The sequence below is a fragment of the Acomys minous genome (assembly GCF_964271855.1).
Source record: "Acomys minous genome assembly, chromosome: 17".
In the NCBI taxonomy this organism is placed as follows: domain Eukaryota; kingdom Metazoa; phylum Chordata; class Mammalia; order Rodentia; family Muridae; genus Acomys; species Acomys minous.
Window position 1 is genome coordinate 7,791,833 of NC_140500.1, and position 26,647 is coordinate 7,818,479.

The 26,647-nt window shown below is 40.0% G+C and overlaps 2 protein-coding genes across 3 annotated transcripts in view; one reads left to right on the forward strand and one right to left on the reverse strand.

Annotated features, from left to right (window-relative positions):
• Positions 1-26,647, reverse strand: part of IAPP (islet amyloid polypeptide) — a gene marked incomplete at its 5' end in the record, with an annotated part of 432,665 nt that overhangs the window by 140,039 nt on the left and 265,979 nt on the right. The window lies entirely within an intron of this gene.
• LOC311588535 (solute carrier organic anion transporter family member 1A5-like) overlaps positions 8,436-26,647 on the forward strand; it is a 41,485-nt gene continuing 23,273 nt past the window's right edge. Inside the window, exons 1-8 of one of the 2 annotated variants that reach the window (XM_084766276.1) lie at positions 8,436-8,495; positions 8,649-8,761; positions 12,703-12,844; positions 16,273-16,405; positions 20,123-20,229; positions 20,642-20,788; positions 23,021-23,119; positions 24,834-25,055. In XM_084766276.1, coding sequence (XP_084622402.1) covers positions 8,702-8,761; positions 12,703-12,844; positions 16,273-16,405; positions 20,123-20,229; positions 20,642-20,788; positions 23,021-23,119; positions 24,834-25,055 — 910 coding nt within the window. In that variant the 5' untranslated portion in view covers positions 8,436-8,495; positions 8,649-8,701. Of the gene's footprint in view, positions 8,496-8,648; positions 8,762-12,555; positions 12,650-12,702; positions 12,845-16,272; positions 16,406-20,122; positions 20,230-20,641; positions 20,789-23,020; positions 23,120-24,833; positions 25,056-26,647 lie in introns of those variants that run through there. The other variant, XM_084766277.1, reaches the window with a different exon arrangement.

Consider the following 26,647-nt stretch of genomic DNA (forward strand, 5'->3'; position numbering starts at 1 on the left):
TGGAAGGTGAATAGTCTTACAGTTTGCTGGGGACCAGAGGCTGGGGCCTGGAAGCTGGAACCATGCATCCCCAGGGTACAAGCCAGTCTCTGTTGTTTTTTATGCTTAATCACTCCCTTGGATTTTTAAAAAAGTAATATTAGTTGTGAAATTCAACCTCCAACACCGGCTGGAATCAGAGATTTGTCATGGTGGAAGACTGGCACTTTTTTCTCTGTGGAATCTCACCTCATTAAATATCTTAGTCTTCCATTAAGTTACAAATAAATAAATACTTCTGTTTTCTTCAATGAGTGGGAGGCTGTGGTGTGTATACAGAGATGGGTCTAATAGGAGACAATTTTTTTATTATACTTGCCCAATTTTTTTTCAAAACATTCCTGAAGTAGTATGAAATTTGTTAGAAGTTGAAACTGAGAAAGAGAAGTTTCTTAACAACAAAAAGGACTAAAATTGTACAGAGATATTTATATCACTATAGGCAATAGAGATACACATTTATTGATCTCTTGCTGTATACAGGATCCTGCCATGGTTGCTGTGGGAAGGAGATTATAAGTGCTGTGTGTGTTTCCTTCTCAGAGCCGGTAGAAATCATCACAGGACTGGGAATAATTAGTTTTGCAAATACTTTAAGATGTGAGAAAAACTGTAAGTCATATGAACTAGGAAAGAAAGGATGTTATGTGATGAAAAGTTTTGGAATTAGTAAGATGGCTCAGTGGGTAAAGGCCCTTGTCACTCTCTTAAGGACCTGAATCCAATCTCCAAAACTCACAAGATGAAAAGAGGAAGCATACTCTTGAAATTTGTCCTGTGGCCTCCACAGTGTGCACACCTGCTCTTTCATTCATGTGCAGAGACCGTACACATTTGCACACCAACAATAACCAAAATTTTAAAATCCAGACAGAGCAGGGCAGCTAAGTTTCCCCCTTCTGCTCCAGCAGCCATCTTCCAGTATTGAGTGCCTTGGTCACCTACCATGCTGACCATCAGCTGAGTGAGTCATGTCCCACCACCCACTGGGTATACACACCTAACTGTGGAACATTCTGTATATCAAAGTCTGAACTTCCTCCTTCCGTCCATCTTATATGTCAGTTATTAGTCTCTGAGGCAACAGCTTGTGGGTTCTCTTTGATGTTTTCTCTTTCTTTCTTTTTTTTAAACACATACAATTATTTCATTACACATGAATAAAACAAACTACATACAGCAGGGAGAACCATGAGACAATCATGAGTTATATAAATGTTACATTCCTAGAGATCTGGCTATTTGTATTTGTCAAACTTGAAATAAACATCTTTGCTGTCTTATTGGGTCAAAATTTCTGAATGAAATTCAATATCTATCATATCTCATCTCTATTAATTTAAATCCTTAATTCTGATCCAAAAAGATCTTATCCCCTAACCAACTAAACTTGATTGTAAAACTAAACTATCTGGTTTTCAACCCCCCCCCCCAGAGGCTTGGTATATTGATCCCCAAAGATTTAGGTTACTTATATTATTGATTAACTTTAAAAAAAATTTTTTAAATTTTTTTGGCTTAAACTCATTGTAGAGAATTTGGATATTAAAAATGAAGAAAACGCAAATGTACCATATAACATCAGTAGCCCAAGATAACTAGAGTTGATAAATTGTAAACATTTCCCAACCTTTATCCACTCAATTCCATTGAATATTCATTGAATCTTCAAGGTTTTGATAAACAGAATCTAATCCTTCATGGTTTCATAGAATCTGTTGAACATGTAAGCTTAACTATTTAAGGGACTAGAGTGATGGATCAGTGGTTGACAATGCACAGTGCTCTTACAGAAGGGCCAGAGTTTGGTTGTCAGCACCCATATCAGGCACAGCCACTTGAAACTCTAGTTCCAGAGAGATTCAACACCCTTATCTGTCCTCCAGGAGCACATGTGTGCTGACTCCCACATAGACACATAATTAAACATAATAATAATAATAAGCTGTCCATGTTAGCACACGCCTTTAAGCTCAGCACTTGGGAGGTTGAAGCAGGAGAAATTCTGTGAGTTCAAAGACAGCCTGATTAACTTTTAAAATGGTTGTTTTTAAGTAGATGACTCAACCTAAAGTGTTTTCTTTAGGATAATGTGTAGATAACGAATGAAGTTTTTATGATTATGGGGCGGCAAACAACTGTCTTCTCTAATATGATGCCATTTAATGTGTGATATACACTTTTCACTGCAGGTAACATTGTGTGAGTGAAAATAAGCTGTTAAATGTACTCAAAGATAGCACGTGATAGTTTGGTATTTATTATATATGCTAAGTTGTTAAACTCAGTAAGAGCTGGTTTGATGATGTTTCAGATTTCACATCCAAAGACTTATTGTGTTTCTGAAAAATTCAATAAACTTTAACAATGCTCACTTTCTTTAAAACTGAGAAGTTTAGAGAATCATTTTCCTTTGTTTATGGATATCTCTCAAAGTTGGAAATGCCAAGCTAGAAACAATTTTCTTACTAATTTTGATTTCTGGTTAATAAATCCACATAATGAGTTACTAGATAAAATTTTGAATCAAAAATTAAATTTGAGCAAAATGCAAAAGTAATTTATAAAACCATAATTAAGCTCAGAAGGTTTTAACATTAACATTGGTGCTCCTCACTCATCACCTCTTTTCGAATTACACATTAGGAGTATAAATAGAAAAACACATGGTAACAAATGATCATTAAAAGTTGTCTAATGATCTGAAGCATAAGGCTGACAAATGACCAGTTATATATATCAACTCTAATGACCCAGTCCCTGGTTACCCCCAGTATTAAACCAGAGTCATATGCTGTTCCTTTTTGAAATTGAGACAAGTATTCTATTTTCCATCTCCCACATAGAGGTCTGAGCCACACCGGTCTGACATTAAATATACGCAGCCAGTGGGACATTCTGGCAGTGACTCAAGGCACTGATTGGCAAATCAATGGCTCTAGGCAGAAACTTAGGATATTTTGGACTGACTCATTGAAGCCAAATTTAAGTAAAGCAAAGGAGAGGATAAAATGAGGAGACCAGACCAATGCAATGAGTGAAATAAAATATTTACATAACAATTAACAAAAATAGCTAGGATAAAGCACTAGCCTGGCTTAGAAGTACATAATATTCTATTAAGATTAAAGAGTTATTTTCAGGAGATAAATTTTCCAACTGTATTTAATTTTTTTGGTGTGGTTTTGAGACAGGCTTACCTTCTGTACATTGATTAGCAAGAGGTCCACCATGAAGACCAAGATTACTTTGAACTTACAACCACTTTCCTACCTTTCCCTCTGTAGTGCTAAAGCTGGGATCCTAGGCTTGTGATCTCTTTATCAGTTTTTTAAAGTTTTATTTTCTTTGTTTTTCTGTGCACTTGTGTGCAGGTTCTCATGGAAGCCAGAAGCGTGACTTCGCATCCCCTGCTGGAGTTCCAGATGTTATAAGGCAATCTGATACGGGTGCCAGTGTCATGTACAGTCCTCTGGCCAGTGCTAGGGCCCCATTCCTAGGCCCCTGGTCAAGCAGCAAGACTCTTAATCAGCAGGCGTCTAACTCATCCATTACTTTTAACTGGAAAACTGTCTAGTGATACTTATAGAAACTAGCATAGAAATTACCAAAGGAGAATTAAAATAAATTTTGCCGTAAAACCATTCATAAGATTCTGGCTCAGGACTTAAACACAGACACATATATCTGAGAAGGGCCAGATTGGTGCAGCTGGTAAGAGTCTACAGGGGTAAATATTGACTTTTTCCCTCATGACCAATGTGACTGTATACAGCTGTTCAAATCCTCTTTGCTTTTTTTTTACATCATGGATTTTTAAATTAGGTGACAGTACTAATGCTACAAGGCTTGAGAGATTTGGATGCCCTGTGTGATAAAATTTTCCAGAATAATGCTTCAGATATGTAAAGGATATACCAGGTTGATGTTCATTATTTATTTATCTATAATCTCCCATGATGTCCAACTTTGAGGAAACAATGTGCTATTCAAATGAGATCAGCACTGTGTCTTTCCAAGGTAGCAGCAGTTCTTAAAAAACAGACCATTTTAGACATTTATTAAGTGTTAGTCACAGAACTAAAGAGCACACATCACACATAGAGTTCAAAATATCACTTTGAGAAATAAATATGCTGGTTTTTAAGAATATAGTAGCTGGCCTAACTGGATGTCTACATGTAGAAAAATGCAATTAGACCCATATTTGTCACCATGCACAAAACTCAAGTCCGAATGGATCAAAGACCTCAACATAATACCAGAGACACTAAACTGGTTAGAAGAAAAAGTAGGGAAGAGCCTGGAACACATTGGCATAGGAGACAACTTCCTGCACAGAACACCAACAGCCCACGTCTTAAGGTCTACAATTAACAAATGGGACCTCATGAGGCTGAGAAGCTTCTGTAAGGCAGGAGACACTGTCAAGAGAACAAATTGACAGCCTACAGACTGGGAAAGGATCTTCACCAACCCTACACCTGACAAAGGTCTAATATCCAAAATATATAAAGAACTCAAGAAATTAAACACCACTAAATCAAATAACCCAATTGAGATATGGGGCTTGGAACTAAACAGAGAATTCTCAACAGAGAAATATCAAATGGCTGAGAAACACTTAAAGAAATGCTCAACCTCCTTAGTCATCAGGGAAATGCAAATCAAAATAACTCTGAGATTCCATCTTACACCCATCAGAATGGCTAAGATCAAAAATTCAAGTGACACCACATGCTGGCGAGGATGTGGGGAGAGAGGAACACTCCTTCATTGCTGGTGGGAATGAAAACTAGTACAACCACTTTGGAAATCTATCTGGTGCTATTTCAGAAAACTGGGAATAGGGCTTCCTCAAGACCCAGCTATTCCACTCCTTGGAATATACCCAGAAGATGCTCCACCACACAACAAGGACATTTGCTCAACAATGTTCATAGCAGCCTTACTCATAATAGCCAGAACCTGGAAACAGCCTAAGTGTCCCTCAGTAGAAGAATGGATAAAGAAACTGTGGTACATTTACACTATGGAATACTACTCAGCTATTTAAAACAAGGAATTCCCGAAATTTGTGGACAAATGGATTGAGCTAGAAATGATCATAATGAGTGAGTTAACTGAGAAGCAGAAAGAGTCAAATGGTATATACTCACTTATATCTGCATACTAGCCCAAGGGGCATGTCCTATGAAAGTCTTCACTTAACCAGGAAACTGGGACAGAGAGGAGGACATCCTATTGGGACTCTAGATGAGAGAAGCATGGGAGAATAACAAAGTAGAGGATCCGGAGGATCCTAGAAACCTACAAGAAGAACATTATGATAGGCAGATTTGGGCCCAGGTGTCCCACTCAAACTATGGCACCAGTCAAGGACAATACAGGCCATAAACTTCAAACCCCTACCCAGATCTAGCCAATGGACAGGACATTCTCCACAGTTGAGTGGAGAGTGGGGTATGACTTTCACATGTACTCTGGTGCCTCATATTTGACCACGTCCCCTGGATGGGGAGGCCTGGTGGCACTCAGCGGAAGGACAGCAGGCTACCAAGAAGTGACTTGATACCCTATGAGCATATAAAGGGGGAGGAAGTCCCCCTCAGGAATAGTCATAGGGGAGGGGAGTAAGGGGAAAATGGGAAGGAGGGAGGAATGGGAGGATACAAGGGATGGGATAACCATTGAGATGTAATAAGAATAAATTAATAAAATAAAATTAAAAAAATAAAGAAAGGATCATACTGAATAAGTTAATCCAGAAGCAGAAAGAATCACATGGTATATACTCACTTATACTTGGGTACTCGCCTAAAAGGCATGCTCCATGAATCTCTTCACTTACCAAGAGATTGGGATAGATATAAGGACATCACACTAGGACTCTTGGTAAAAGAAATATAGGAGATGAGGAAATAGAAGGACCCAGAGGAGCTTAGAAATCTACAAGAAGAACATCGTAACAGGTTGATCAGGGCCCAGGGGTGTTTGTTCAAACTATTTCACTAACCAAGGACATTACAAGTAGTAAACATCGAACCCCTATTCAGATCTAACCAATGAACAGGACATTCTCCACAGTTGGGTGGAAAGGAGGCACTAACTCTGACATATGACACTAATGCCCCATATTTGATGATCTCCTCTTGTTGGGGAGCCCTGGTGGCACTCAAAGAAAGAATAAGCAGGCTACCAAGATGAGACTAGATAGCCTATGACCATAAAGTGGGGGAGGAGGTCCCCCTCAGTCATAGACCTAGGGAAGGGGAACAGGGTGAAAGTGTGAGGGACGGAGAGATGGGAGGATACAAGTGATGGGATAACAAATGAGTTGTAATCTGAATAAATTAATTAAAAAAAAGAGATGGGAAGAGTTTTGATAAAAAAAAGAATTCTTACTGGAATGTTGTAGTAGATTTTCTAGGAAAACTATGAAATTAAAATACTCAATGTTGAAAATACTCTTTCTTCCAAGATACAAAATAGTTCTATGAGGCAAATACAGTTGAACAGAGGCAAGTAACATTTCTGTGTCGCATATATTACCTATGCAAAGAAGGATGTCTATAAGCCTATGTATGTTATAAATAAACACACATAGATCTCTGTTTAGATATCTGCTATTTTGTAAACTCCGCAACTTTTTTAAAACCTGGAATTGTTGGATTCTTCCCCAGATCATAGATTTATTCTTTGTTTTTCCTTAGGTTACTTCCTTGATTGAAATGATTCTATGTCTCCCCATGCTTCTGTGAATCAGCAATGCCCCAGAAAGTGTTTCTCTTCTTGAAATTTCAGGGAGTTTTTGGACTTCAAAGAGCTCAAGAAGGAAGCATGGTCCAACAGCCTGTGCTTCAGTGAGGCAGAGGTTACTACAAACACAGCAGATGTCTTCTCAGTGTTAAAGGCAGCAGCCTTCAAGTGAGTTCAAAGGCTTCTTCACCTGGGTCTCATTTGCTTTTACTGAAGGAAGGAGAAGCCTTATTCTAACCATGTTGTTACTGGATTAAGGTCAGGTCTAACAAACTCTGAGCCTATCGTTAATACCACCAAAGAACAAGCATAGTTGTTTACATTGGCTTTTTAATAGAATTCACACAAACCCAAACTTTTCTGCTGTTATTTATGTTGTGTACCTTTGTGTGTGCGTGCACGTGTGTGTGTGTGTGTGTGTGTGTGTGTGTGTGTGTCTATTGATGTGTATGTGTTTAGTGTATGAGTTTGAGTGTACACTTAAGTATGTGTGCAGATGCAGGGTCACACATACTGGTGTGAATCTTATAGAGGGCAGAAGTCACTGTTGTATGTCTTCCTCTAGATGTTCAACCTTATGTCTTTTGATGGTCTTGTCTCAGTTTGTGATGTATTGCTTCGAGCTATTTATTGATGAGACATCCTCACCACCATGCCCACTTTGAAAAAGACAAATATTTAATTGGGGCTGACTTAAAGTTTTAGAAGTTTAGTCCATTATCATCATGGGAGGAAGAATGGCAGATTGTGGCAAACATGGTGCTTGATAAGGAACTGAGAATTCTACATCCTGATCTGAATGCAGCAAAAGCAGACTGTTCCACACTGAGTTTATCTTGATCACAGGAGACATCAAAAGCCCTCTACCCCCCGTGAAACACTTCATATTTGAACAAGGCCACACCTCCTAGAAGTGCCACTCCACTGGACCATGCCCCTAAATCACGGATTTTCAAACCAGCACAGGTACCAGTATTGCCAAGTTGGCACAGTGCCGTGATCCTGCTGCCTGGGTTCTCCTACTGTTGGGGTTGCAGGCAGGTGCTCTGTGCTAGGCTACTAAAAATTCAAGCATTTCAAGATTAGAAATCAAACAGTTTACCCACTGAACAACCTCCTCACCTGTGTTAGACAGTTTTATATCAACTTGACACAGCCTAGAGTCATTTGTGGACCAATGGTCTAGCCTGTGGTACATTTCGCGATTAATGAGTGATGGGAGAGGGCCTAGCTCACTGTAAAAGATGCCATTACTGGGCAGGAAGTCCTGGGTTCTGTAAGAGAGAGGGCTGAGCAAGGCATGAGAAGCAAAGCAGTAGCAGCATTCCTCCATGGCCTCTGCATTGCTTCCGCCATCCAGGTTCCTGCCTTCACTTCCTGCCCTGACTTCCCTTGGTGATGAACTGTGATATAGAATTGTAAATTAAGTAAACCTTTTCTCCTCTAAGTTGCATTCCATCCTGCTATTTTATCATAGCAATAGAAACTCTGACTAAGACAGTCCAGCCCCAGGACAAGCTGTTTATCCCCAGAAATACTTGTTGCAGTTTGGTAAATGAACAACCACTAAGGATTAAAAAATTAACAACTATTCTCCCACTGAGTTGTCTCCTTTAGGCTTAATATGAAGGTTCGCACCTAGTTTCATCATTACTTCCCTGTGAGGCCAACATTTCTTCCCAGGGAAATGAAGAGGAGTGGATCTGGGGAGAAGATAGCTTGGGAGGAGGGTTTTGGGATAGTAGAGGGAGAGGAAACTGTGGTTGCCAATTTAACATCATTAGTGAAAAAATAGAACGCCTGGTTACAATTCAGTAAATAATTTAACAACTGTATATTTCCTTGCAGAGTCAGCAGTCAGACACTTACAGTGTAGACATCTGGAAACAACCAGAAGTACAACATGGAAGAACCTGAGAAAAGGGTTGGGACCCATGGGGTCAGACGCCTTTCCAAGATCAAGGTACGGACTGTTCCTATGTATGCATGAGTATATACGCATGAGTCTTTTAAAACAAGCATTGAAAATCCATGTAACATTGTTCAGCTTACATGAAGTCGTGTGACACATGCCATTTTACCCAGGATGTTGTTAATTTCTTGCCTTAAACAAATTGCTGTTATATTAGGGATATCTAATCAGAATTATTCATCTAGAAAACTTAATCAGAATGATTTAGAAATTCTTAAAGGAGAGTGGGGTTTAAAATGTTTTAGGTGTGCATTATGTTATGGTAGAGTTTAGACTGAAGTCAAAGGTCAATCCAGTGCTCAGCCTTCAGGGGCTGCTGACAGAGGGTCAGGGATCACATCTAGGAAACAGTTCCCTTGACAGAAACATGCTGTTGATTAATATGAAAAGATGACTTCATGACCTGTTCAGGAAAATATTCTCTTCAAGCCTTGGCAACATAACAATCACTGTATTAAGAAAACTGTCTATTCTTTCAGCAGTTTGAGTGGTTTTCAGTATTTTAGAGACAACTACTGTTCTCATAGCTCCAATGTCTTCTTTACGTCACAAAATGTGAACTTACATTAACTGAGGAAGTATGAGCACTGGCCTAGTTTCTGCAGAGTCCTTTGACCATTCCTTTCTGAGATGCTGCCTCCTTAGTCATTGCATTAAGTGCTCCTTGACCTTTATTCAGATATGGCAGAATCCATATATTAGTGTAAAAGAGGCTCAAACTCAGGCCCTGGAGAGAGCTTTTACCTGCAATAATGTATGAATTATTAGAACCCAATCCTCACATTTCCCTTCAGTTCTCACATGCTTCAAGAGAGTCCAGGTGTCCAGGCTCCTAACCTTGTCCAGATGCTTTCCAGATGTGGCATTTTGTACAGTTTATACAACCTATTCCTACTTCATGGTCTTCCAGTGAAAAGGGCAATGGTGGTCTTAACATTTCAAGACTGAAACATTTTTTTGAGACTTCTCTCTCTGTGGATCTGTCTATCTCTGTGTGTCTGTGTGCTCAACCTTTAGGACTATCCTCCCCCTCTGGTGTGAGAGAGTAGACACAGGTGCCTGCACACACCAGGAAACTCCTCTTTCCCTTATCAATAATTCCTCCTACACATAGAAGTTGTTTCATTTATGTACATAAATGTTTTGCTCCCGTGTGTGCTGGGGTACCCGGTAAGTATCTAGTAATCTTTGAGGCCAGAAAAAAAGTGTTGGATCCCCTGTCACTGGAGTTACAGGTGATTTTCAAGCATTAATCATGTCTGTGCTGGGACTGAACCCAAGTCCTCAGCAAAAGCAACCGGTGCTCTTAATCATGGAACTGCATCTCCAGCTTCAAGTCTGAGTGTAATGAGGAATATGGTGATTGTTAGTTTACAATGGTTGTTAGAACTTGTTGAGAATATTTATCAGGTATTTATAATCATGACTTCTCAAAGTTTGTTTCTGGTAATTGTTTTAGTTTGGGTTTCTATTCCTGTAAACACCCTGGCCACAGCAACTCTTATAAAGGGAAACATTTAATTGGCTCTGGCTTACAGTTCAGACATTCAGTTCATTACCATCATGGAAGAAACTATGGTGACCCAAAGGCTGACTGGGCGCTGGAGAAGGAGCCATTGGTTCTGCATCCAGTCAGCAGGCAGCAGGCAGAGAGCAACTGTGGGCTTGGCTGGAGCTTCTGAGTCCACAAAGCCCACCCACTGAGTCACTTCCTCTACCAAGGCCAACGTCCTAAGAGTACTGCTCCCTGGTGGCCAAGCAGTCAAATTTATGAGCTTAAGGGGGCTGTGACTAGGCAAACTATCACAGTTACTTTGGAGTTTAACAAGAGTAGATATTGGTGTGAATGTTTTTAAAAAGTTAAAAACATGATTTTACAAAAGAAAATTTAGAGTAATTACTTTAAAATAATCATATAGCTCTTCCTTTCAGAAGTCTGAACTATCTAGGATGTTAAAGTGGTCAAATGGTCCCCGTTGCCAGAATGAATGAAGGTCCTGCTTCATACACTTAGAAACATAATCATTCAGAAAAGTTTGCTGAGACAGGGGAAAGGATGGCATTCATGGGCTGCAGTCATGTGTGCACTGTGACCTCTCAGGTGCCAAAGGTTACTTCTCTCCCAGGGGCTACACAGATTGCTGATTAATCTGCACAGGTTAAAAAAAAAAAACCAAAACCTCTGAACCTTGAAACAGAGCTGCTAACCAGAAGATTGTGATGGGGAAGAGAGCAGGGGAAGGGAGGAGGAAAACAATAAGCAGAACATACCATGTGTGCATGAAATCACTAACAGTATATTTAATAAAAACTATTAAAGAAAAAAAGGGAAAATTTCTCAAGGGCTCTGGGGAGATATCTGGGTCAGGAATGTAGTTGTCTTAAAAGCAGGAGGGCTTGAGTTCAGTCCCCAAAGCCTGCAAAAAAACAAAAACAAAAACAAAAACAAAACAAAACAAAACCACTAGGCATGGAGACGCACAAGTATAATTTCAGTGTGATGTGGTGTGCTGGGGAATAGATTCAGGCAGATAATTGGGGGTCACAGACAGCCAGTTTTGCCTCATGGATGCATCCCATGCAGGTGTGTGTCTCTGTTACTAAAAAAAAAAAAAAGAACAAAGCTTGAGGAATTACACCTGAGGTTATTCTCTGTCTCCACATGTGCATAGCCACACATGAACTCATCCCGCACAAACATACACAAACTATCACAAAAAGAAAGCATGAAAAACACTTAAGAGACAAAAGAAAACTCTTAGGAAGCGTGGAAAGACTGTTCCAAAGGGGTTTGCTTCAGATGCTGCAGTGCTGAGGTAAGAAGTCAGCAGGACTAGCTTTACCTGTACAGATGTCAGGTAGCAGTAGACCTGAGGCAACATGGCCATTGGCTTCTTTTACTTTCTACACAGAACCAAACACTTTAGAGAAAGAACAGTGGGCTCATTACCAATTTAGCTTCCTTTTCCAAAACACAAAAAGCATAACTGATCTATCCAAGTGAAAATTTTAAAGTGTCAGACACACCCACTAAAAGATTTGCAGTGGGAAGAGTTACATATCTGTAAATGACATTTAAATTCAGAACAATAATGTCTAGAGATGGAATTATACTGTACTACAGATGTAGAGTACTTTTGAGGCACACAGAACTTGGTGTTCCCACTTCTCTTTTTTTTTTTCTTATGTTAATGCTAAGGTTTTTCTTAATTAATTGATACTTGTGACAGCAAATTTATGATCAATCAGTACTAATCTAATACAGTATAATTTGAGCACATAACCACCCTTTATCTTGCAATTGAGGGACATCAAAAATGTTCTGCCCTGGGTTTCTATGCTAAGAACACCACGTGGACTGCTGAGATAAAATGTTACACAGAGTATTCAACCATAAAGAATAAAAATCACAGGTCACGTTGCTGTGGCCACTGACTCCAGTAGTGAGAATGTGGCATTTCATGTCCAAGATACAGAAAAAGATGAGAAGCTATTGAACTGGTCCAGGACATCCAGAGACCTGTCATTCCTGCTGAGGGAGCATAGTAGGCTTGCTGCAGAAACAATGCCTGGTGTAATTCTGTGTTCTGTTCCTTCCCTTTCATAAAGGGGACATCACTTGTTTAATGGTAAAGACCCATCAACAGTTGTGTCTTATGTAAAACAGCTCCAAGCCACAACCCCATGCATTTCTGTTTGCATAAGGTACACTGACAAAAGAGCAAAGCCATACATATTGACAAAACTAACCACAACTAGCAACTATTCTGACTCCACTTTTCCAGAATGAGGACACTGTGACAGACAGAAGAGAGATTACACTTTATTGGATACAATTCTTCACCTCATAGCAGAGGCTGTTTTTTCAGTTGATGGCAGGTATGTATGTGAAAAACAACTTCCTCTCTTTATCTCAATTTTTTTCTTCCTAGATGTTTCTGTTTGCATTAACCTGGGGATATGTGAGTAAAGGTCTATCAGGAGCTTATATGAAGGCCATGCTCACACAGATAGAGAGACAATTTGATATCCCCACATCTACAGTTGGGTTAATCGATGGGAGCTTTGAGATAGGTGAGTTATTTTTACATTACTTATTTATATATATTAATATTTTACCCTTGTTTCTTGCATTAGACTATATAATCTGACAGTGTTACACGCTTCCTTATTTTGACTGAGTAGCCTGGTGTGGTTTGAAGAACCCGCTTATTTAAATATCCTTATGATGGAAGCTAATTATCACTACACATCCTGACACAGTCTGTTTCTCTGAAGAATGGCAGAAAATTAGGGGCATTAATATGTAATTACATCATGTGATAACTCAATGAGAAGCTTGGAAGGGCTTTTCCTTGATATTTTAGAAATTTTTTGAAGGAGCCTGGAGGAACTTGTGTCCAAATGAAAGAGCAAATGTTTCTTTTCTCCTGCTGTGTCTGTGAGGTTGACTGCTCTCCACTCCTAGTCACCAGGGAAGATGCAGAAGCTTTCCTATGTCAGAGTGTGTCAGACACAGCTGCTAAGAAGAGCAAATGAACTTCAATCCTGCTTTTGGGTGATGAACTGGGATATGAGAGTTCCAAAAGGGACTGAGAGAAATATTACTTTTATACATAAAGTGACCTGGAAGCCTTGGTGTCTCTCTTTATCACAGTTTTTACTTCCTTCATGGTGAAATTGCCTTTAATGCATTTAATCAAAATAGCAAAAAAATTGGGATTGAGAAGAAGCTCACTCACACTGAGGATGCTCAGCCCTGTCTCCCAGGGTCAAGCTCATCAGTGCTTCCACTTGCCCCTGTGCCCTAGGCCTTCAGTGGAGTCAGGATGAATGCCTTACATGGACCCCACACAGATTCACTCATGGCCTATGTGTTAGATGCAGCAAGTGTGGGACATTGGTTACCCAAGGTTCTATGGGACACAGCTGTGTTAGGGAAGTCAGCCTACTGAAGGAGCAAAGGTTTTCCAGACAAAGAAGTGGACAGGTGAATGTGAAGGCTGGATTTGTACAGAGGGTGAAGCATCAAATCATCCATGTGGGGATGGAGTCAACCAAGTTTTATGGGAAGTTGGAAGTTGTTAGAACCTGAGCCTGGAGAGATGTACAGGGATGAGAAATGGGTAAAGGCTCTGGCTTGCTCCGGAGTATGTATTTTATACATTGGTGCAGAGAGCAAGTATGGGGTTGAGAATGAATATTGATGTGTCTATGCAGAGGACTCTTTATGAAAACCAAATCACATTTCAAGATAATTTTTAATTGCATACATTAAATTCTATTGGCGGACAGGAAGCCAGTTGTACTGAAGTAAAATTATCTGCACATTTAAACAGCGTGTCAGCAAGGGATATTTGTGCTTTTGAACAACAGGGTAAATCGTTAAGATCTTTTTAGGTCTAATAGATAGGTCTAATAGTTGATAATGATGAGATAAGATAGATATTGATTTACATTCAGAATTTTAGATGTGCCAAGATAGGAAAGCTATTTTCTTCAAGGCCGCCAAATACAAATAGTCAAAGGAATAAAAATGTAACATTTATATAATTTCTGTTTGTTTCATGGTTCTTTTTGGTGTAGGTAGTTTATTGTACATATATGCAATGATATAAATGTATATGTAAAAAATTTAAAAATATTTAATTAAAAAAGGCTAGGCTTTCAACCAAAAAATATTATAAAGTCCTTTTTAAAAAGTTATGCTTTGCTATCTCCCATGTTTCTCTCACCTAGAGTCCCAATAGGATGTCCTCCCCTTTGTCCCAGTTTCCTGGCAAGTGAAGGCTTTCATGGGCCTTGGGCTAGTATGCAGATATAAGTGAGTATATACCATTTGAGCTGAATAGCAAAGTAGAAGGATCCAGAGGGTCCTAGAAACCTACAAGTAGAACATTATGATAGGCAGATTTGGGCCCAGGGGTCCCGCTCAAACTACGGCACCAGCCAAGGACAATACAGGCGGTAAATGTTAAACCCCTACCCAGAGCTAGCCAATGGACAGAGCTTTCTCCACAGTTGAGTGGAGAGTGGGGTCTGACTTTCACACATACTCTGGTGCCTCACCTTTGACCATGTCCCCTGGAGAGGGAGACCTGGTGGCACTCAAAGGAAGGGTAGCAGGTTACCAAGAAGAGACTTGATACCTTATGAGCATATACAGGGGGAGAAAGTCCCTCTCAGGAACAGTCATAGGGGAGGGGAATAAGGGGAAATTGGGAGGGAGGGAAGAATGGGAGGATACAAGGGATGGGATAACCATTGAGATGTAACAAGAATAAATTAAAAAAAAAAGGTATATTTTAGGGGTGAGCCAAACCACAACATTATCCTTCTATTGGTGTAGTAATCATGAATTCTCATGTCATTACCACTCCCTACCTTACTATGGAAAGAAATGGTAATGCCCAGTTATTGATTATTGAACACTGCTCTTGTCCAAGTTCACGGAAAAGTTTGTTTTTTAAATTATTATTATTATTTTTGTTGTTAATTTATTTAGGAAACCTCAACTTTCTTTAAACTTCATTAATTTCAGACTAAGTGTTAAAAATTCCTGTTTAAGATAGAAAATACTAGCTATTTATACAACCGCTGGCTGTGACAAGTGAGTTAAGGGGCAGTCTTACATAGAAATAGTTGTGAGAGGAAGATTCACATTGGTCAGTTATAGCAGCCTTTGTTGACCATTTCCCCAGGCCTTTCCCTACAATGAAAGACACCTTATCTCTCTCCCTATGAATTACTTGAGGGGCACAAAAAGGCAATGTGGACAGTGAACCCAACCTAATGCGAGGAGGGAATTTTTTTTCTTTTCAACTAATAGATACTTCAGACAATATCCTATGCAGTCATAGGGGATACAGCCACATACCAGAAAGATGCATGCAGAGTCTACACAGTGGATGTCCTGGGACATCACCTTCTGCATGATGACGTCAATGACAGAGTGAGGCTGTCAGAAGAAGACAGATGTGGGGCACACACCATTCAAAATTGTGCTAAGGATCTTCTACTTTGATTGCAGAGTAGAGAGAAACACAACCGGAAGAAACACAAAGCTTTCATATATCTTTCAAATATTTGAGATCACATAGAAGTATACTAAGTCATTAGAGAAGAGTGTTTCATTTTTTCTGATCTTTCCTTTATATATAATATGAGCATTGCAAACATTCTCATCAAACCGAAAATATGTAGTTTATAAAGAACTTACTTATGTATTTGGTTCTTTTCAACTCACACTTTAATGTGTCCCAAGTGCATCCCAAGGATAATCCTGAATAAAGCTTTAGCATTCTCCATAGTGGAAGATAACTTTCCTTCAGTGTCACAATTGCTTTACCTATTAAAACAATACAGAAAACTTTCTAAGCTCCTACTTTTGTATTAAGGTGGTTGTTAGAAAATGAACCCTGGAGTCCAAATGTTGGAGAGGCTGTTGACTACGAGCTGCTAACACTTTACTGAAACCAGCATTCTCATCCCCTCCCCACCAGGAAACCTTTTGTTGATTGTGTTTGTGAGTTATTTCGGAAGGAAGCTGCACAGACCTATTGTGATTGGTGTTGGATGTATACTTATGGGTCTTGGGTGTTTCCTAATATCCCTACCTCATTTCCTCATGGACCGGTGAGTATTCCAGTCTGTGATGATATGTGAGGTTCAGCTTTCATCTACAGGAAATGATCTCAGAATTCCTCTCTGGGAGAAGCAATGCTCCCCCAAAGTACAGAAGGCTATTATGGAAATTAGAAGATGTGGTGTCCAGTCTGCCAATATGATTTGTGGCACTTGTGGTCTCGGGTCCATGTAGGGTCCCATCCGATCCATTTTTGCAGTGGGGACTTGAGACACCTGTTTCATGAAGTTGAGACACATGAACAGATTCTCTGAATCTACCAACCCTTAAGCTGGGTCCTCCATCAGTGCTATTTTGATAGTTGGGTTACAAGAGGTCTACAATTTGACGAAATCATGGGTCACCAATGTCAAGGCTGATTTTTATTTTCCTGTTTACAAAAATAACTTACACAGAAAATTATAAAAGTGAAAATTTGTCTCGTTATCTCTTACTCCCTTTCCTGGTTTCTGGGGACAGTTTTTGAGTTCTTCTGTTTGTCTGAGTCTTGGAAGATTTTAATACTTTAGTGCTAAGTGATATAAAAATTTACTATTTATATTTGCATGACTATAAAAATGTTTTCTATGCTAGAAACATGCTATTCTTTGTTGTAGAACTTAATTTTTAACTAAATTTAATACTCAGCCCCCAACTTTTTTTCTGTTTTCTCTACTCCACCTTCCTCTGAACTTTGAACCTGTAGGCCAGCTCAGGGACATTTTTAAGACATTTTGCATCATTGTTTCCCCGTATGAATGAAATTGTTTTATTTCCTCCTTTTATCTTTCTCTTCCTCCTGCTGCGACAGGGGTTCAAAAGGCTGAGATGGTGGCCAAGTCCAGAAAGAGCAGGCTGTTGGAATTGCTGCTGTCTAGGATTTGAGAACATCTGTAGCTAAGGGGGGCAATGCAGGTCCATCAGGCATCATCTTTGAGGCTGGACTTGAGAACCTGTGGGTAGCTGCTTTGATGCTGTCCTGGATACAGGAAATCTTGGCAAGATAACAAGGCATATATGTGGACAGAAGACAAAGTTAATAGGTTAGGGAGAAATATCCTTTTTGGTGTACTTTTGAAATGTTTGGGAGAATGAATAGAAGTTTTAGAGTGAAGAAGAAAAAAAGCTTGAACTTGGAGAACCTCCTTCCATTTTACCTTAGGCATATATTTGAAACTTTTGGGAGAGCCAAGAAGGGGGAGCTTGAAAATAAGGAGCCTCCTTCTATTTCCCCATTGTTGGTGGTAATTAAAAGTTCTGTTTTGGATCTATCTGAGTTTGGCTGCAGAGGTGTGTAAGCTTAGCAACCCTTAATGTGAGCATAGGGATTTGAGATTCTCCAGAAGGGATCCCAGAGGAGCCTGGAGGTTTGGCAAATGGACTATTTACATGGGGAGGTGGAGTCAGTGGTCCACTGGGGCATTCCCCAGTGCAAGGTTTAACTCAAAGTGTTGGTACAGTCTGTTTCAGAAACTCATCGGTACTGGTAAGTGACAGCACAGCCATGAACAGGACTGAGCTGGCCAAAGGACACAGTCCACCTAGTACTAGGGTTTTAACAGTGGGAATAAAATGGCATCAGCAGTGGTCTCATCCAATGTGAAAGTCCTAACTGAGGGTTCATGAGAAGGACCAGGCACAGTAATGCAGACCAGCATTGGGGTACCTTTGTTCCCCGGTTAACCAGAGAGGTGTCTCTGGTGTCGACAGACTCTCAGACAAAGAGAAGCATTTATGCTGAGTGGGAACTCACCAATCCAACTGATGTTGGGTGCAGAAACATGACAATTGGGTAGTTAGGGAAGGGAGTCCCAAACCAGGGAAAGAGGGAGGAATCCCAAGTTCCAAAATAGGCAATAGGTGAGAAGCTTAGGCTATTGATTGGCAGTACATGTCTGTATACCATCTGACCTGAGAGTTGGATTTCCTATCACTTTCAAGAATCCTTTCAAGTTTGCAAAGGAGATAAAATTTAGACATGCCAGCACCATTATTGTTTAGAATTTGCAATGAAATACATATTATACATAAAGGCAGTAGACATAGACTTTTGAGTCAGCATAGCATAGGCTTGGGAAAAAAAACTTTGTGGTAAAAGCATGAAGCCAGGTGTGGTGACACATGCCTGCAATTCCAGCACTTGGGAGGCAGAGGCAGGCGGATCTCTGTGAACTGAGGCCAGCTTGGTCTGCAGAGCAAGTCCAGGACAGCCAAGGCTCTACAGAGAAACCCCGTCTCAAAAAATAAACAAACAAAAATGCATGAATACTCTGTGAGGTGAGACTAGGAGAGGCAGAAGCCTTATGGATCTTTCTGACATCTGTAAGACAGTAATGAGAGGAGGAGAGAAACCTGCTGTAGAGCAGAAGGAGAAAATCTCACCTGATCTTAGTTTTCAGCATCAGAACACATCACTTAAAGGGGCTTCTTCCCTCCGTCTAGAAGACTGGATGTATATAATTTAAGCACAATAGGAAAGATTTTTAAGTCTATATTTAAAGACATGCCAAAAGAAATTTAAAGTCTTGAGCTTGGAAATATGATAGTGGATGGTATAGTGATTTTTTTAAACCATAGTTAGATGAATAAATCAGAGATCCATGGATTAATGTCAAAGTTCTGAAAAGTCAAAGCAGTAGCATGGCAGCAGGAAGAAATAAAACATCATTTTTAGGATCCCAACCTTCATAACTTGCATTTACTAATTTTTCCTTTTTTATTAATTTATTCTTGTTACATGTCAATGGTTATCCCATCCCTTGTATCCTCCCAGTCTTCCCTCCCTCCCATTTTCCCCTTATTCCCCTCCCCTATGACTGTTCCTGAGGGGGATTACCTCCCCCTGTATATGCTCATAGGGTATCAAGTCTCTTCTTGGTAGCCTGCTGTTCTTCCTCTGAGTGTCACTAGGTCTCCCCCTCCAGGGGACATGGTCAAAGGTGAGGCACCAGAGTACATGAGAAAGTCATATCCCACTCTCCACTCTACTGTGGAGAATGTTCTGACCATTGGTTGTTTGAATTCTTATAAAGGAAGGGTACGGCCACAGTTCAGAGAACCCAGAGCAGATGCCTTGTTTTGTGTTGTTTGTGTCTATAAATCTTTTATCTTTTTTGGGTTTTGGTGATTTTCAAGTTTTCTGAAAAATATTGATCACTAATTTGAATCAATCAGGTTTTTTGTTTGTTTTGAGTTTTGTTTTTTGAGACAGGAGCTAATGCAGTCCAGACTGTCATCAAACTTTTTGTGTAGCTGAGGGTGGCCGATATTCTGATTCTCAAGTGCTTTGGTGACGTCGTGGGACACCACACCTAGTTCATGCAGTTCTGGCACTTAATCCCAGACCTATATGTGCAGCCTAAAGATACATATTTCTTTTTGTTTGTTTGCCTGTGGTGTGTGTATGTGTGTGTGTGTGTGTGTGTGTGTGTGTGTGTGTGTGTGTGTGTGTGTGTGTGTGTGTGTGCATCAGAAGAATACTTAGGGAGTCATTACTCTCCTTTTGCCTTCAGATAGGTTCCTAGATTTAACTTGTATAGCAAGTGCTTTACCTACTGAGTCATCTCACTGGCCCTGCCATGGGATTTATGTTGATTAGAGTGACTGCTGTGGAAACATGTCTTAACTGACTCTGGATGCCATGTTTTAAGGGAAGCAGGATTCAGTTATCTTCAGATGCTCCCATTGTACTCAGCCCCTCACAGTGAATGTTTCCTGTGACCACACAGATATGAATATGAAACAACGATTTCACCTGCAATCAACTTGTCCTCAAACAGCTTCTTGTGTGTGGAAAACAGAACCCAGAACTTAAAGCCAACGCAAGATGCAAAAGGTTGATTAGTGCTTCTCATTGCTTTCTTCTCAGAGACTCCCCATAGATACTCTTTTACTACAGGCTTTGAATGCGACCCTGGGCTCAGTAGACATGTAACACAGATCAACAAAATTTAACTCCCTCTTCAGGGAAGGGAGTTATCTAATAACCTAGAATGCTCTCCCTCCTGAGTTTGAATGTATTTATTAAGAGTGCTTTGTTTCTTAAGCAACATCATAGATTTGCTCCAACAATGCAAAACTAGGTAGAGGATGGCTTTAGATACAAGATATTATCTCTGTGATTGGTTTAGTTTGCTTTTCTGTTATGATCATAAAAAACTGAGGAATGTTTACCAAAATTTTTGAATTAACTCTTAGTCACAGTTGACTGTTAAATACTTGTGTCGTTTTCTCTTATTTTAACGCAGAGTGTGTGAAAGAAGTCAAATCATTAATGTGGATATATGTGATGGTAGGAAATATCATACGTGGGATTGGTGAAACTCCCATCATGCCTTTGGGTATTTCCTACATAGAAGATTTTGCCAAATCAGAAAACACCCCCTTCTATATTGGTAAGTATGAAAATCATCCTGAGGAGGGTAGAAACCAGTTATTGATTTGGATGCTTTGTGGTTTCCAGAATGTGAGCAGAGGGCTACAACATTGTTGGTCATAATATTGCTCAATGGGGGAATTTAGTAATAGCTCCTGTCAAGGCCCTTCATCAAGCTGCTTCTCACTGTTAGAGAGTCCTTTGGTGCCACCACATTATCTTAAAATCCTTTAAAGGTTCCCTAATATTTCCTGGAAATGTTCCTTAAATTTAATTGTTTGTTTTTTTTAATTTTGCTGCTGTTAGTTTCTCATTCTTTCATTTCTAGTTTATTATGACTTTAATATTGACCATTTTGTGTCTGTAGTATTTTAAAATATAGTTTACTTTCCCTCCCTCCCTCCCCTCTCCTAACTACTCTCCCACACTTTTGATGTGCTGGCTAGAGAATAGTGATTCCTTCAGCTATGAGGCACAATGCCGGTTCCAACAGAGTGGCAGAAAGTTTCGTAAGGAAGGACACTAATAGAAAATGGAAAACCTTAAAGGGTTAGATAAAATACTCATGAGTGCATTGGGATCTAGAAAATTCAGTGGAGGTTGGAGATCTTTTGGGAATCATTGCATAGAGAACATCAAATAGCAGGGAATGTCAGGGAAAACAAGGGAGATAGAGGAATTTGATACTGAGAAATCAGGCAGAGAGAGAGGAAAAGACAAAATCTAAAGTGAAGAGAAGGAAGGAAGTTGAAGTTGTTCATATCTGGGTTTTCAGTAGCTAAGATGGGACCAGGAAAGTATCTGAACTGCAGATAGGTTGGGCGACACTGGAGGTGGTTGCAAAGAAGCCAGGTTCTGTTGGAGGAAAATGAAATAGTTAAGATGAGAAAGAAGATTAGGACAATATCACAGAGAAGTGCTGTGATGAGGACACATTCTTTCTGTGGAAGGAAGTTTCAAGAGGGGAGATTTGATGAAGATGCACTACAAGACATTCATTATAACACACACTGATTTAGAAACTGTGCTAGTTTCATTTTTGTTGCTGTGAGAAAACAGAACTTCGGAGATAAAGGGTTTCACTTAGAGAAAGGGGTTCATTTGGCTTACAGTTGCATCATAACAGGAAGTCACGGAAGCAGAGCCTGAAGCAGCTAATCACACCTACAAGAGCAGAGAGAGTGGATCTTTGCATACTATGTCTTTGCTTGCATAGTTGTGCTCAGCTGTATCTCTACTCTTATACAGTTCAGGACTCCCTACCTAGGGAATGATGCCACCCACAGGTGGGCCTTCTCACATCAATTAACTTATTAAAACAATTTTCTACTGACTTGTCCACAGGTAAACGCAGTGTAGGCAGTACTTCTTTATACTTCCTTAAGACTCTCCACTCAGGTAACTCTAGTTTGTGTCAAGTTGACAACTACAGCTAACCATCACAGAGACACTAGAAACTTGGCTACACAACCATCAGAAGACCTTGCTCATAACATGGCTCTGATGTGACTACCTGTTACTGTACAGCCTTTGCCTTTATCTCAGCCTGAAAGGGAACAGTGAAGCTTCTGTGTTAGTCACCTTTCTTCCACTTTCATAAATACCTGAGATAATTGTTTATAAAGAAAAAGGACTCACTTGGCTCACAGTTTGGGGGCTTTTGGTCTATGTTGCTGGACTGTACGTTTGGAGACCTGTCATGAGGAATCTCAGTATGGCAGAAGGATGGGTGGAATAAAACCACTCGTCTTGTGACTGGGAAGCAAGTATAATGAAGAAGGGTTATGGTTCTACTTAGATGACCTAAAGATCCCCCCCACCATGCCCTGCATTGAAAGGTTCCATCAGACTCCAGTGCTTCCCCCCTGGGAATCATGTCTATACAAATGAGGTTCTGGGGAATATTTTATAATGAAACAATTAGAGCTTCTTTTTCAATATTTATAAAATTCAATGTACATGTAACACATATGTACATGATATATATATATATATATATGTATATATATGTGTATACGTTACATATATACCAAGCTTAATTTATTTATGTGTTGAATTTATAAAAAAAATATCTGAGATAGTGTGGTATGTAGCTTATTGGCAGATCACTTTCCTGGCCTATTGGATTCGATGGCCTCCTCTCCAAAGGAAGAAAAAGAAACCTAGGATTAAAAATTCAATCTTATGGCTTTATTTATGCAAGCAAATTCTTTGTGTGTTCATGTAAATTCTTGTCTTTGTTTACTTCTAGGGATTTTGGAAATAGGAAGAATCAGTGGCCCTCTGATTGGACTTTTGATTGGATCCTTCTGTGCACGCATATATGTAGACACTGGGTCTGTGAATACAGGTAACAGAATGCATTTTATTTATACAGTCCAGTCCCTGGAGTGTGGGAGAATGCTCAGAAATGCTGTACTGATGGCTCCTTTGATCCTTGGTTATATGTACGTCACTTACAGACCTAAGGGGAGCAGAGATAAGGATAAAATGCCTTATTCTGATTCAAAATCCACCATTCTCCCACCATATTCCAGCCACACCATTGATTTAAAATATTTACATACATAGGTTTTTTTTTTTAATGAGCCAGTCACTTTGGATAACAAAACAGATGTTTCAGTTGTGCAATGATCATCAGTTTAGAAAGGTTTCCCATGACAAACAGAAATACCTACTTACTTTTAAAAAACGTATCGCCACATACTGCTAGATAAAATTAGTTAATTTTTTATATGTTAATTTATTATAATTTATTCACATTACATTCCCATTGTTATTCTCTTCCTTGTACCTTCCATTCCTACCCTCCCTCCCTCTTCTGCCCTATACCCCTCCCCCTCCCCCAGAGACCTCTCACAGAATGGGATCTCCTCATATGACCACAACCTATCAGGTGTCATCCAGATAGCTTGCTTTCCTTTCCTCTGTTTGCCCACCTGGCTTCCTCATCATGAGGAAGTCATCAAATTGGGGGCACCAGAGTTCATGTCAGAGGCAGTCCCACTCTCCCCACAACTGTGAAGAATGAGCTGTCCACTGGCTAGATCTGAATATGGGGTCCTGTTCACTGCCCTTGGTCAGTGCAACAGTGTGTGCCGCCCTCTGCCCATGGGTCCAGACCACCAATGGCCTTGGTGGTCTCCAGGTGGGGCTCCTAAATCCTCTAGGTCCTTCCATTGTCCCCATTCTTCCATACCATTCTCAGTATGGTACACTTACACAATGGAATGCTACTCAGCTATTAAAAATCTTGAAATTTGCAGGCAAATGAATGGAACCAGAAATGATCATCCTGAGTGAGGTGACTCAGACCCAGAAAGGCATGTATGACATATACTCACTTATAAGTGGCTATTAGCCCAACATAGATGTCCTCTGAGAGACTCCAAACAGTGGGGGATCTGGACAGATGCTGAGACTCTGGGTGGAGTGTTGAAAGTGGAATTAGTTAAATTTTTAAGTGGATATACAAAGTGAATAGAATTATTTGCTATCATACATTTTATCTTATTATCTCTGTGTGCACACGTGTGTAGTGTGAGAGGAGGTCAGAAGATGTCAGGAGTCCTGAAATCAGAGTTACAGGAAGTACTAAGTGTCTATCTGAGTGCTGGGACTAGAACTCAGAATCTCTTTAAGAACAATATCTCTTGGCCTCTGAACTCTCTGTAGGCCCCTTCCTCACCCTATGTAATGTTTTGAGACAGGAATACATCAGGTTAAAGCTAGTATGTTTCAAGTCTTGTTTCTGTCTTTTTGAAACATAGTTTTAACTATTATGGCACATAGTACTCCAGAACCCTTTCTTATGACTTAACTTTAATTTCACCTAGTTGATGAGCCTCAGGCACTTTTTATGCAGGTCTGAATTAACCCAGTGGAGTGGCAGATGCCAGTAATCCCAGGCTTCGGGAAGAAGAGGCAGAAGATCATAAGTTCAAGGTCCAAAGAACAAATGACATACAAAGTTTATGCTCAGAAGGAATATGAAGCTTAAAAACTTTCTACAGTTTACAGGAAAGAATGGTGCAAGCTCATACAGTATCTATAATTCTTTTCAGATGACCTGACCATAACTCCTGCTGACACACGCTGGGTCGGTGCCTGGTGGATTGGCTTTCTGATCTGTGCAGGAGTGAATTTCCTCACCAGCATCCCCTTCTTCTTTCTTCCCAAAACTCTCCCCAAGGAAGGACCAGAGGATAATGTGGATGAGACTAAAAATGGCGGAGAAGAGGAGCACAGAGAAAGAGCCAAGGAGGAAAAACACGGAATCACTAAAGGCAAACAGGAAAACTTTAAGCTCTATTTGGTTTAGCTGGTCTGTGGTTAGTGGGCACTTGTCACACTGTGCTGAGTTAAGGTAGCTTGTCCCTAATTGGCTCAGTCAGCTGTGATAAACTTCTTCCATAGTTACCACTTGGGAACAACTGACATGATAGGGAACCTGACTTACCTTAGGCTTTACGAAAAATTTAAATTAATGTGAATACACATAAGTAAATATATTTTTTCACCTATTTGAAAATCTTATTTTATAGAAAATATTATTCCAAATAAAAAAGCATGAATAATCATAAATCCAAGCGGAAGATAAAGATAAATACCTGTTTGGTAAGAAAAATGTTAATTTAACCGTGAGCATTCTTGAAGTCAAGGCGGAAAGAGAAATCATGGCAGGTGACATAATCATCTACATTTAAAGTGTGTGATAATTACAGAATTGGTCCCTTAGAACAGACTGTTTTAAACAACCAGTGATGTCATTAGCCTATGATGCAGTGTGGAGATGGTTCTGTGACAAGCTAGGATGGGACAGAAGAGTGTCGTGGCACAGACTGCTGGAGGGAGCACTTTACTGAGGATATTGCTATTTGCTCCACCACTCACAGCCCCCACATATGTGCATTGAATAGTCACAGGTCTTCCCTGAACACTACAGACCATGGCTGAGGAACCAGTCACTCTGGGAGCCAGTACAGGGGATTAAACATTCTTAGAATCATGGTCATTTTAGCGATTTTCCTTAAAGGGCCAGTGCTGACTGCTCTGTGAGATTTTGTCCTCTGCCAGATCAACATGATTTCCACATGATCCCACTCTCCACAGTAAAGTGGAGAGTGGGATATTACTTTCTCACATACTCACATACTCTGGTGCCTCACCTTTGACCATGTCCCCTGGAGGGGGAGACCTGGTGGCACTCAGAGGAAGGACAGCAGGTTACCAAGAAGAGACTTGATACCCTATGAACATATACAGGGGGAGGTAATCCCCCTCAGGAATAGTCATAGGGGAGGGGAATAAGGGGAAAATGGGAGGGAGGGGAGACTGGGAGGATACAAGGGATGGGATAACCATTGAGATGTAACAAGAATAAATTAATAAAGGAGAAAAAAAAGAAAAAAAAGAAATTCTAAGCAATTTACTGATAATGTTGTAAAATTAGAAAATCAAGAGAGTAGACATGAAAACACGTAAAGGGAGGAGACTATTTCTTGTGAATTTCAGCCAAATTACCTTCAGTGAGATCCAATCTGTTCAGTAGAGGCATGTTCCAAACTTGACTCTCCAGTTTCTTAAACTGGAAGCAATTTTGTCCACTCACTTGCAGGTGTTTAGTGCACACCAACTGGCACAGCATTCCTTTGTGTTGAGATGTTTAAAAACATCACTAGCTGCCTCTATTGCACATCCTGCTATGAGGTGCTGGTGAGGTGCTGGGTTGTCTGGGCTGCAGCATGATTCCTGGAGCCTTCACAAGCTTTTAGCTTATCCATTCTTGCACAAAGGAGTGATAGCATCAGAGTCTCACCTCAAACTTCATTATAGCATGTCCCTTGCAGATTCCAGAAAACAAATTCATCACTGTCTA